At 41.9% G+C, this 12590-nt stretch overlaps 1 protein-coding gene across 1 annotated transcript; it reads right to left on the bottom strand.

Moving 5' to 3' along the window:
* Positions 1-1486: 1486 nt before the first annotated feature.
* c1qb (complement component 1, q subcomponent, B chain) lies at positions 1487-11672 on the bottom strand. The gene is made up of 5 exons (XM_031808807.1): positions 11390-11672; positions 10941-11127; positions 10471-10652; positions 9639-9842; positions 1487-2396 (listed from the first exon to the last, which is right to left on the bottom strand). Exons 1-5 carry the CDS (start codon positions 11390-11392, stop codon positions 2223-2225), a joined length of 750 nt encoding a protein of 249 aa, XP_031664667.1. The 5' UTR covers positions 11393-11672; the 3' UTR covers positions 1487-2222.
* Between the last annotated feature and the right edge of the window lie 918 nt (positions 11673-12590).

Raw genomic sequence — 12590 nt, 5'->3', positions numbered from 1 at the left:
CATAACCAACCCATAAAGTAAAATGTAACATCCATATATGACCAGCTATGTAAACCTTAACATTGATTTATCCTGCAATAGATGTGGTTCATTTAGTTATATACGTTTTTGTTTTCTTCTAATGCCTCTTAAGGGGAAAGTAATCTAAAAGTAACTGCATGTAATCAGATTACGTTACTGAGTTTGGTTAATCCAAAAGTTACCCAAGTAACTCGGGTTACTGAGTACAACTAGTAACTAGGTAACTAGTAACTGTAACGGATTACATTCAGAAAGTGATTTACGCACTGCTGCAAACAGGCTAGCATATTACATAGACAAACACATGTTTTCCTGAATAAGCTAACAGGCTAGCATATCACATAGACAAACACATGTTTTCCTGAATAAGCTAACAGGCTAGCATATCACATAGACAAACACATGTTTTTCTGAATAAGCTAATTGGCTAGCATATCACATAGACAAACATGTTTTTCTGAATAAGCTAACTGGCTAGCATATCACATAGACAAACATGTTTTTCTGAATAAGCTAGCCGGCTAGCATATCACATAGACAAACATGTTTTTCTGAATAAGCTAACAGGCTAGCATATCACATAGACAAACACATGTTTTTCTGAATAAGCTAACAGGCTAGCATATCACATAGACAAACATGTTTTTCTGAAAAAGCTAGCTGGCTAGCATATCACATAGACAAACATGTTTTTCTGAATAAGCTAACTGGCTAGCATATCACATAGACAAACACATGTTTTTCTGAATAAGCTAGCTGGCTAGCATATCACATAGACAAACACATGTTTTTCTGAATAAGCTAGCTGGCTAGCATTTATGAAGTCAGCAAACACGTTCCTGACACGCTATGAACACATTTCCTCCAACATTATAATGAAAAGGTGCCTCTCGGTCCCAAAACACACGTTTTCTGGAGACTTGTGGGAGGAGTGCTGATGATGTCGCCCACTGTAGGCACTTTCAGTCACCTGATTGCATCCAGGCTGAGGAGAAATCCACACACAATGCATCCCTGACACCCAGGCTGAGGAGAAACCCACACACAATGCATCCCTGACATCCAGACTGAGGAGAAACCCACACACAATGCATCCCTGACATCCAGGCTGAGGACAAATCCACACACAATGCATCCCTGACCACCTCCTGAAGTGGTCAACACAGGAGGCTGCTGAGGGGAGGACGGCTCATAATAATGGATGGAACGGAGTGAATGGAATGGTATTAAACACATGGAAACCATTCCATTAATTCCGTTCCAGTCATTACTATGAGCCCATCTTCCACAATTAAAAAGCCACCGGCTGTCTGTGGTGGTCCGACAGATGTGAACTCTATCTGACCACAGTGGCACTTCTGTGCATCGAGACCTGTCTTTTCAAAGCGATCCTCCTATTCTGATAGCAGAAGTCACATGTAAGTGTAAAGTGTAGACAGCCTCAACATCATTTACAAACAATGTGTACTGTTGATTAAAAAAAAAATGGTAACAAATCACTTTATTGATGGCAAACTCATTTCCAAAATGGTATCTTTGAGTTTTGGTAGGCAGCTCAGCAGATGCAATACATGATTGATTATTTGATTTATTTGAAATGTATTCCTTATTTTACCAAGTGAGCTGACTGAGAATACGTTCTCATTTACAACAACGACCTGGGAGAATGAATTGATTGATTAACTGTCTCAGCAAGCAGCAGCGGTAGAGACAGGGAGGCAGAAACAGACACAGAGATGGTTGGTTGTTCTGCAGATGCTTCTAGAACAGAATGATGTGGCTATGATATGTATTTTATGTGGTGTGGAAGAGCAGGAAGCTGGTTTCAGCAGGTGTGATCTGGTTTAATCTCTCGTGGACAAATTCTGTATGTAAATGGAAACAATCTGTCAAGGCTCATGTAGAATTATGGGATTAGGAGCAGTGGTAGTTCCTGGTTTGGGGTTTTCATCATTGATTATTTGATGGAATCAGGAATGTTCAAAAGTGGTAATCAAACTGTGGCTGAGATTTCAAACCCATGTGTGGATGATGACAGGTTTCCACTAGATACCACACCTACAAATTCAAAATTGAAGTAAAACAGGAAGTGACAAACTTTCGAAAATGTTACTTCTGGGTAACCGAGATTAGATCTGGTTGAATCTGGTTTGAGCTCATTCAATGTGGTTCTGTGTGGCTCTGTGTGATTTCATGTGGTTCTATGAGTTGGGCAAGATCAGGAAGCCGGTGAAAGTGTTGTCAGCTCGTTCTTCTTTAGTGATGATAGCGTTGTTATCGGTGGGCTGTAGAGACACCACGTCTCCCTCCAACAGATCCAGCACCACCGACCCAGACGTCACCATGAATCCACTCGACGAATCACAGAACCCCACCTTCACAACAACAACAACAACTTTTATCACATAACCTAGAACAATAATAACCTTAAAATCACAGAACACCTTCACAACAACAACAGGACACTTTCACAAAAACAACAGGACACCTTCACAACAACAACAAAGTCCAGACCTGAATCCAATCGAGAATCTGTGGAAAGAACTGAAAACTGCTGTTCACAAATGCTCTCCATCCAACCTCACTGAGCTCGAGCTGTTTTGCAAGGAGGAATGGGAAAAAATGTCAGTCTCTCGATGTGCAAAACTGATAGAGACATACCCCAAGCGACTTCCAGCTGTAATCGCAGCAAAAGGTGGTGCTACAAAGTATTAACTTAAGGGGGCTGAATAATTTTGCACGCCCAATTTTGTTTTAACACACTCAGAACGTAAGGGTTAGAGTGCTGTTCCCTGGGGTACAAAAAGGTGAAAGGTACACTTCACAGGTACACATATTAACTCACATCTGTACCTTGTAGGTATAATGGGACATTTCCAATACTTTGAACATAAGGTACAATCATCACTGCGCTTTGATAGCTGGGGGCAATGTACTGTGGGACTCATTAGCACATTTTGAGGTGTGGTCAAATATGTTTATTTGTGCCAACCGTCAGTGGAAGTTTTGTAGCAGTGTAATTGTTTGATGGTTATGCCAATGCAAGTAGAGAACCTCTTTCGACAAGGTGTGTTCTGCGAACTTTGAAAGAGAACGTGACAGTAATGAGCTGCTCTGTGAAGAGATTGTTGAGAATTTTCCACTAACTTAATGGCAACTTGTTGCTATGAATTACTAATATCTTAACTGGAAACTACTTGTCAGTAAGTTAAAAGTCACAATAACTTACTGGCAAAATGTTGCCAGTAACGTGCAGGACACTTACTGCCACTATCAATTTTGTCAGTAACTTCTGTTTCCAGTAACCTACTGTGCCTTCACTAACCTACTGTGCCTTCACTGATTGGCAGCATACTGTAACAGCAGCAGCATATCAGAAGTTTGCAGGTGTGGTTAAATGTAGGTGTGGCTTTCAGCTAGCTCTTTCTGGTCTCTCGTAATAGTTATGTCATCCCGGTGAATCTGCTCTGTTCATGAACATTCAGTTTATACACGGTCAGTTCTGGAGCCTTGTTGAAGGATGAAATATAAACAGATGAAGTCGGGAGTTTACCTACAATTAGGTCATTAAAACTCATTTTTCAACCACGCCACAATTTTCTTCTTAACAAACTATAATTTTGGCAAGTCGGTTAGGACATTTACTTTGTGCATGACACAAGTCATTTCTCCAACAATTGTTTACAGATTATTTCCCTTGTAATTCACTGTATCACAAATCCAGTGGGTCAGAAGTTTACTTAACTAAGTTGACTGTGCCTTTAAACAGCTTGGAAAATTCCAGAAAATTATGTCATGGGTTTGGAAGCTTTTCATAAGCTAATTGACATCATTTGAGTCAATTGGAGGTGTACCTGTGGATGTATTTCAAGGCCTACCTTCAAACTCAGTGCCTCTTTGCTTGACATCATGGGGAAATCAAAAGAAAACAGCCAAGACCTCAGAAACAAATTGTAGACCTCCACAAGTCTGGTTCATTCTTGGGAGCAATGTCCAAACACCTGAAGGCACCACGTTCATATGTACAAACAATAGTATGCAAGTATAAACACCATGGGACCACGCAGCCGTCATACCGCTCAGGACGGAGACTTGTTCTGTCTCCTAGAGATGAACGTACTTTGGTGCGAAAAGAGGCAAATCAATCTCAGAACAACAGCAAAGGACCTTGTGAAGATGCTGGAGGAAACAGGTACAAAAGTATCCATATCCACAGTTAAATGAGTCCTATATCAACATAACCTGAAAGGCCGCTCAGCAAGGAAGAAGCCACTGCTCCAAAACTGCCATAAAAAGCCAGACTACGGTTTGCAACTGCACATAGTTTTTGGAGAAATGTCCTCTGGTCTGATGAAACAAAAATAGAACTGTTTGGCATACTGACCATCGTTATGTTTGGAGGAAAAAGGGGGCGCTTGCAAGCTGAAGAACACCATCCCAACCGTGAAGCACGGGGGTGGCAGCATCATATTGTGGGGTTGTTTTACTGCAGGAGGGACTGGTACACTTCACAAAATAGATGGCATCATGAGGAGGCAAAATTATGTGGATAGATTGAAGCAACACTCAGGACATCAGACAGGAAGTTAAAGCTTGGTCATAAATGGGTCTTCCAAATGGACAATGACCCCAAGCATACTTCCAAAGTTGTGTCAAAATGGCTTAAGGACAAAAAGTCAAGGTATTGGAGTGGCCATCAAAAAACCCTGACCTCAATCCTATAGAACATTTGTGGGCAGAACTGAAAAACTGTGTGCGAGCAAGGAGGCCTACAAACCTGACTCAGTTACACCAGCTCTGTCAGAAGGAATGGGCCAAAATTCACCCAACTTACTGTGGGAAGCTTGTGGAAGGCTACCCAAAACGTTTGACCCAAGTTAAACAATTTCAAGTCAATGATACCAAATGCTAATTGAGTGTATGTAAACTTCTGACCCACTGAGAATGTGATGAAAGAAATAAAAGCTGAAGTGAATCATTCTCTACTATTATTCTGACATTTCACATTCTTAAAATAAAGTGATGATCCTAACTGACCTAAGACAGGGCATTTTTACTAGGATTAAATGTCAGGAATTGTGAAAAATGCGGTTCAAGCGTATTTGGCTAAGGTGTATGTAAACTTCCGACTTCAACTGTAGGTGTGATACCAAAAAAAGTATTTAATTTATAGCCACCATGTAATTGTAGTGCTCACTTTCCTTCCAGACCATCAGGTCAGTGTGTGTGATGGATTAGTTGAATAATGTTACAGTAACTAGTTGACAGTAGTTACAAGTGAACCAGCTGCTGCAAGATGCAGCCTCTTAACAACTCTTGATTGTCACAAGTTCTGACAAAGATTGCAGAACTGACAATGTCAAGAGGGGTGCTCAACCTTCATCCACATAACAATTAAACCTCTTAAACTGCTCAACCTTCATCCACGTAACGATTAAACCACTTAAACTGCTCAACATTCATCCACATAACGATTAAACCACATAAACTGCTCAACATTCATCCACATAACGATTAAACCACTTAAACTGCTCAACGTTCACCCACATCACGATTAAACCACTTAAACTGCTCAACCTTCACCCACATAACGATTAAACCACTTAAACTGCTCAACCTTCATCCACATAACGATTAAACCACTTCAACTGGTACATTTCTGCTGACAGCACAAATACCCCATCAGCACATTGCCCCCACCTACATGTCAAAGTGCAGTAACGATTGTAACTAATGCCGTGTTCGCAACCAAGTGGGAATTTACCACATACGACTGCGAAAAATCCACTTGAGTGCCCCTCCAACTGGTAGTTAGTTACTAGTGGGAAACGAGTCTATTCATCCCTGAGCTTTGACTTCTCCCACATGGTGACCTCTGACGTCACCTACTGAAGAAATGACCTCCATAACAGCATTTTCAGCAGTTAAATGTAACAGAACATTATTAGTGAAAAATACATCTATTAATAGGTTTTTTGAACTCTGTAATTAGTTTCCCAGCAGGATGATGATGAGGATCGCTGTACTTTCAGCTTATGGTTGACGCAGCTTGTTAGCGTTTCCCAATGATTTCAAAGCACGTGAATGCATCCAATTGGTATTTACAACTTCACAACTGGTAAATTACCACCTCCCACATGGTTACGAATGCAGCTTTATATTTAATACATGCCCTCAGACCAGCCTCTATATGTCCGGGCATGGACTCTACAAGGTGTCGAAAGAGTTGACTGCAATGCCTACCACAGTTGTGTCAAGTTGGTTCGATGTCCTTTGGGTGGTGGACCATTCTACACATAGGAACTGTTGAGTGTGAAAAACCCAGCAGCGTTATAGGTCTTGCACCTGGCTCTTACTACCATACCCCTGTTCAAAGGCACTTAAATATTTTGTCATGCCAATTCACCCTCTGAATGGCACACATACACAATCCCTGTCTCAATTGTCCAGGCTTAAAAATCCTCCTTTAACCCGTTCTCTCCCCCCCCCCTTCATCTGCACTGATTGAAGTGGATTTACCAAGTGACAACAGTAAAAGATCATAGCTTTCACCTGGATTCACCTGGTCAGTCTATGTCATGGAAAGGTGTTCTTAAAGTTATTTTACCCTCAGTGTATGTTCTTGGTAACAAATAACCATCTGGCGGCCCTGCTTAGACATTAATGCACTCCAGACCAAAAGGTTACAAGTATAAATCCGAAATCCCCATGCATCCTTGTTTCCAAGTTGGAACACTGTAATGTTGAGATGTAATATTGACCCTATATAATGTAATGTTGCGATGTAATGTTGACCCTATATAATGTAATGTTGAGATGTAATGTTGACCCTATATAATGTAATGTTGACCCTATATAATGCAATGTTGACCCTATATAATGTAATGTTGAGATGTAATGTTGACCCTATATAATGTAATGTTGAGATGTAATGTTGACCCTATATAATGTAACGTTGACCCTATATAATGTAATGTTGAGATGTAATGTTGACCCTATATAATGTAATGTTGACCCTATATAATGTAATGTTGAGATGTAATGTTGACCCTATATAATGTAATGTTGAGATGTAATGTTGACCCTATATAATGTAATGTTGACCCTATATAATGTAACGTTGAGATGTAATGTTGACCCCATATAATGTAATGTTGAGATGTAATGTTGACCCTATATAATGTAATGTTGACCCTATATAATGTAATGTTGAGATGTAATGTTGACCCTATATAATGTAATGTTGACCCTATATAATGTAATGTTGAGATGTAATCTACACCCCGACGAGGCTGATAGAAATCCTTATTATTTTCTTTAATGATTATTCAACAGTTTCTTGTTCTGAACGTCTAACACGAGTAGGACGGGTGTGGCCTCTTGACAATAACCACACACAGCCGCTAACCGTTTTGACAGCTCTACCACAGTTACACCTCTGACAACGCCAAAACACCAGCTATATGGGTGTTGTCTATCGCCTGTTATGCTTGATCTGATTGAAGTGTTCCCGAGCACGGCTACTTTTCACTTGGTGTTGTCAGTTAACAGCACCATTTGAAAACTTTGATTCAAGGCAACTTGTTAGCAAAGTTCAGAAATGTATTCTTGACAATACATCTGTGGTCGATCTCTGTCATGGTCACAGACCTGGTGGCGAAGCAGGAAATTCAGGTTGCTGTCTTCGAAGAGGTTGTGCGTTCAAATCCTGGGTGTGGTTGAATCCCAATATGTGATAACCAATGTTGAGGTCAATTCCTTTTCATTTCCAGTCAATTCAGGAAGTATTCCGATACTGAAAATAATTTAATTTGAATTTCTGTCTACTTCCTAAATACAGTTTGTGGTTATTTATTTACTGACAAAATACAGTCCAGCTGTAGAAATACATTCAAAGTTGTTTCCACTCTTTTCACCTCAGTAGACGATAACATACTATAACATTTTAAAGGATTTTTTAAAACAGTTTGTGCCATAAGTACATCTTAAGTATTCTATAAGTTTAATTGCGACAAGGGCCAAAAAGTACCCAAGTGCATTATGATTGGCCGCTAATATAGATATATAGCCAAACACTATGCTGTGTAGAAATGTACCGTATAATGACTGCAACATTTACCACAACATTCATTTACAGCAATGGAGTTAACTACAGCAGTGTAGTTTTCAAGTTATCACATGTTGAACCACATGATTTCACATGTGTAATGTTAAATTTCACGTGAAAATGTGTATTTGGAGCACTTCACATGTGAAAATGTGTATTTGGAACACTTCACATGTGAAAATGTGTATTTGGAACACTTCACATGTGAAAATGTGTATTTGGAACACTTCACATGTGAAAATGTGTATTTGGAGCAATTCACATGTGACATTTTATGTATGAAGACGTGGTTTTAGAACACTTCATGTGACATTTCACATGTGAAACCCCTAACCCCTAACCCTAACCCTAACCCCTAACCCTAACCCAGTCTAATTAGTCTATAGCTGTATTTGAATATTCATACTAACCCTAACCCTAACCCTAACCCCTAACCCTAACCCTAACCCTAACCCTAACCCTAACCCTAACCCTAACCCCTAACCCTAACCCTAACCCTAACCCTAACCCTAACCCTAACCCTAACCCTAACCCTAACCCTAACCCGTAACCCTAACCCCTAACCCTAACCCTAACCCCTAACCCTAACCCTAACCCTAACCCGTAACCCTAACCCCTAACCCTAACCCTAACCCTAACCCCTAACCCCTAACCCTAACCCTAACCCTAACCCCTAACCCTAACCCCTAACCCTAACCCCTAACCCTAACCCGTAACCCTAACCCAGTCTAATTAGTCTATAGTTGTATTCGAATATTCATACTAACCGCAGAAACCGTACTATTTGTGACAAATGCAGTATGTTGTGTGCTTATTGGTTATAGTATCGATATATTTAGTATGCCAAAAGTTCCCAAATGTCATACTAAATTCGCCAAAATACACTATTTCTGTGCTTTTAGGGCCCATAATGCAATTCTTTCAGAAATCGGGCTTCACAACGTTTTTAGCTTTGAAGAAAATGGAGGAAAATATGCAGCCGATGTCCGATGAGAGCCGATACAAATTCACTGCTGCCCTTATGAAACGCATAGCATTACAGCAGTATGTACTGGGTATGTTGACTATCTAACGTCAGTTGGATACTAATACATCGAACTTGCCAGGCAGTATATTAACCATCTGCTATCCCACTAACCACCCAGCGTTTATTGATTTGACTATTCACGTCATTCTTAGCTATGTGGTTTAATCATTTTGAGTTCTCAATGGACATTCAGAGCAGTGCAAGAGTGCCGAATAACTGATGAATTTACGGACGGAACAATCTGACAACCCAAAATCGTATAACGTCTAGCCAGTCATTTGTTATGCTATGGTTAGGGTTAGCAAGAGGTTGCATAGCAACAGCATCATCTTCCGGTAGACAGGTGAAGCGCTTGTACACTCAACTGAAAGGATACCGTTCAGATACAGTATACTAAAATGAACTAATAGTATGTAGTATACAGTATGTTAGAATGGGTATTAAAACACAGCTCATGTTTCCTGGTAGAATAATCAAACTAACCTTGGTCTCTGGCCCCTTCTTCAGGTTAACACAGATCAGACTCTTAGCCGACAGATGATAGGTGAAGAAGTACACGCCACTAATGGTACACTTAAACAACCCGTCCTTCAGCGATGCACCTTCCAGGCTAGGGTCAAGGCCCGACAGTATTGGTCCGTCGAAACGAATGGGCAAGTTCTTAGGAGGCTGCTGAATGGTGTTCCTCTGAGAGAGAGAGAGAGAGAGAGAGAGAGAGAGAGAGAGAGAGAGAGTGAACGAGAACGAACACATAGAGTATGTTATTGGCTTTATTGTCCTCGAGGGGACATGTTGTTGCAGTGTCATGTACTTTAAAGTTTAAACCATGTTAACCAGGAGGAAGAGGTGTTGTTGTTTACCTTGTATTATAGGAGGAAGAGGTGTTGTTGTTTACCTTGTATTATAGGAGGAAGAGATGTTGTTGTTTACCTTGTATTATAGGAGGAAGATGTGTTGTTGTTTACCTTGTATTATAGGAGGAAGAGGTGTTGTTGTTTACCTTGTATTATAGGAGGAGGAGGTGTTGTTGTTTACCTTGTATTATAGGAGGAAGAGGTGTTGTTGTTTACCTTGTATTAGTGGAGGAAGAGGTGTTGTTGTTTACCTTGTATTATAGGAGGAAGAGATGTTGTTGTTTACCTTGTATTATAGGAGGAAGAGGTGTTGTTGTTTACCTTGCATTATAGGAGGAAGAGATGTTGTTGTTTACCTTGTATTATAGGAGGAAGAGGTGTTGTTGTTTACCTTGTATTATAGGAGGAAGAGGTGTTGTTGTTTACCTTGTATTATAGGAGAAAGAGGTGTTGTTGTTTACCTTGCAGGAGAAGAAGGAGGTGAGGGAGGAGTCGACCCCAGAGGGACTACCTTTCTCCCCAGGGGGGCCAGGGGGTCCTTTGGGTCCAAGCCGACCGGGGTTCCCTTGAAGACCTGACCGTCCTGGAGGACCTGATTCACCTGGCTCCCCCTTCAGACCCTTCCCTCGCAGACCAGACTCACCTGCACATGCATCACAGACTGCTCATTACAGGCCATAACAGGATAGCTTAGTGTCTATGTTACACAGACCGCTCAGAGAGGCATTACAGGCCATAACAGGATAGCTTAGTGTCTATGTTACACAGACCGCTCAGAGAGGCATTACAGGCCATAACAGGATAGCTTAGTGTCTATGTTACACAGACCGCTCAGAGAGGCATTACAGGCCATAACAGGATAGCTTAGTGTCTATGTTACACAGACCGCTCAGAGAGGCATTACAGGCCATAACAGGATAGTGTGTGTTACCTGGGTCTCCCTTCTCTCCCTTTGGTCCGTCTTTACCGTTGGCTCCGTGAGCTCCTGGTATCCCAGGTATTCCGGGGTAACCAAGGTTTGCGTTACAGCTGGGCTCCATGGCAACAGAGGTTACAAGGGAGGCCAGGATGCTGGCCACCATCACAGCAGCAGTACCCCACCTCAACCACCAGGTGGCCTTATGCACACACACACACACACACACACACACACACACACACACACACACACACACACACACACACACACACACACACACACACACACACAGCGTTATGTCAGACTCAATCCCGGTTGGAACCAGAACAGATCAGGACAACACTACTACTGTTATAATTGCTGGTCTATCAGATTACATACAGTGTTCAATTAGCCACGCTGTGTTTCATCAATACAAGTCATTAGTGTCAGTGTGATAGTTATCCTTCTCATTAACATACCATCTGATATGTGCCGTCGTCTGCCAGCCTCTGGGAGGGGTCTGTAGTTGGTGGTCTGTCGTTTTCAGATGACTGTGGGCTCCTTAGAGGCTCCTTAGTGTCGGTCGTTCTGAAGACAACGACAGACAGACAGACTGACTGATGAACAGAGAGAGAGAGAGACACTGAGAGAAGCTCAGCTGAAAGAGGAAGAGGACAGTCACATCGAACACTGCATGACCACAACAAAAATGTCCCATATAATTATTATAATTACACCCCCGTCATTCTGTCTCTCTCAGCACTTTCTGTCTCCCTGGTTCCTCTTCCCCCCCAACCCCCCATCTGTCTTCCTGGTTCCTCTTCCTGGACTGAAAACAGGGAAGAGCTCCTGAGGTCAGAGTGTTTCTGGATCCTAAATGGCACCCGTATTGAGTGCAGTACTTTAGACCAGGGTCCATAGAGGTAGTGCAGTACTTTATACCAGGGTCCATAGAGGTAGTGCAGTACTTTAGACCAGGGTCCATAGAGGTAGTGCAGTACTTTAGACCAGGGTCCATAGAGGTAGTGCAGTACTTTAGACCAGGGTCCATAGAGGTAGTGCACTACTTTAGACCAGGGTCCATAGAGGTAGTGCACTACTTTAGACCAGGGTCCATAGGGGTAGTGCACTACTTTAGACCAGGGTCCATAGAGGTAGTGCAGTACTTTAGACCAGGGTCCATAGAGGTAGTGCAGTACTTTAGACCAGGGCCCATAGGGGTAGTGCAGTACTTTAGACCAGGGTCCATAGGGGTAGTGCACTACTTTAGACCAGGGTCCATAGTGGTAGTGCAGTACTTTAGACCAGGGTCCATAGGGGTAGTGCAGTACTTTAGACCAGGGTCCATAGGGGTAGTGCAGTACTTTAGACCAGGGTCCATAGGGGTAGTGCAGTACTTTAGACCAGGGTCCATAGAGGTGTAGTTAATAGTGTGCCATTGGGAACACAGGCTGTGTGTTCTGACTACTGTGCTGTTATGGAGATGTTGTTTCACTTATGACCTGCTTCCTCTTGTAATGCTGCTGATGTTGTGACAAAGTACCCTCTGACCTGCCATCTCCGACTGACCCTCTGAACACCGAAACTCTGACCTGCTTCCTCTTGTAATGCTGCTGATGTTGTGACAAAGTACCCTCTGACCTGCTATCTCCGACTGACCTCGGAAGACTTGAACTCTGA

Source organism: Oncorhynchus kisutch, linkage group LG29, assembly GCF_002021735.2.
Source record: "Oncorhynchus kisutch isolate 150728-3 linkage group LG29, Okis_V2, whole genome shotgun sequence".
In the NCBI taxonomy this organism is placed as follows: domain Eukaryota; kingdom Metazoa; phylum Chordata; class Actinopteri; order Salmoniformes; family Salmonidae; genus Oncorhynchus; species Oncorhynchus kisutch.
This window is presented reverse-complemented; position numbering and strand designations above follow the sequence as displayed.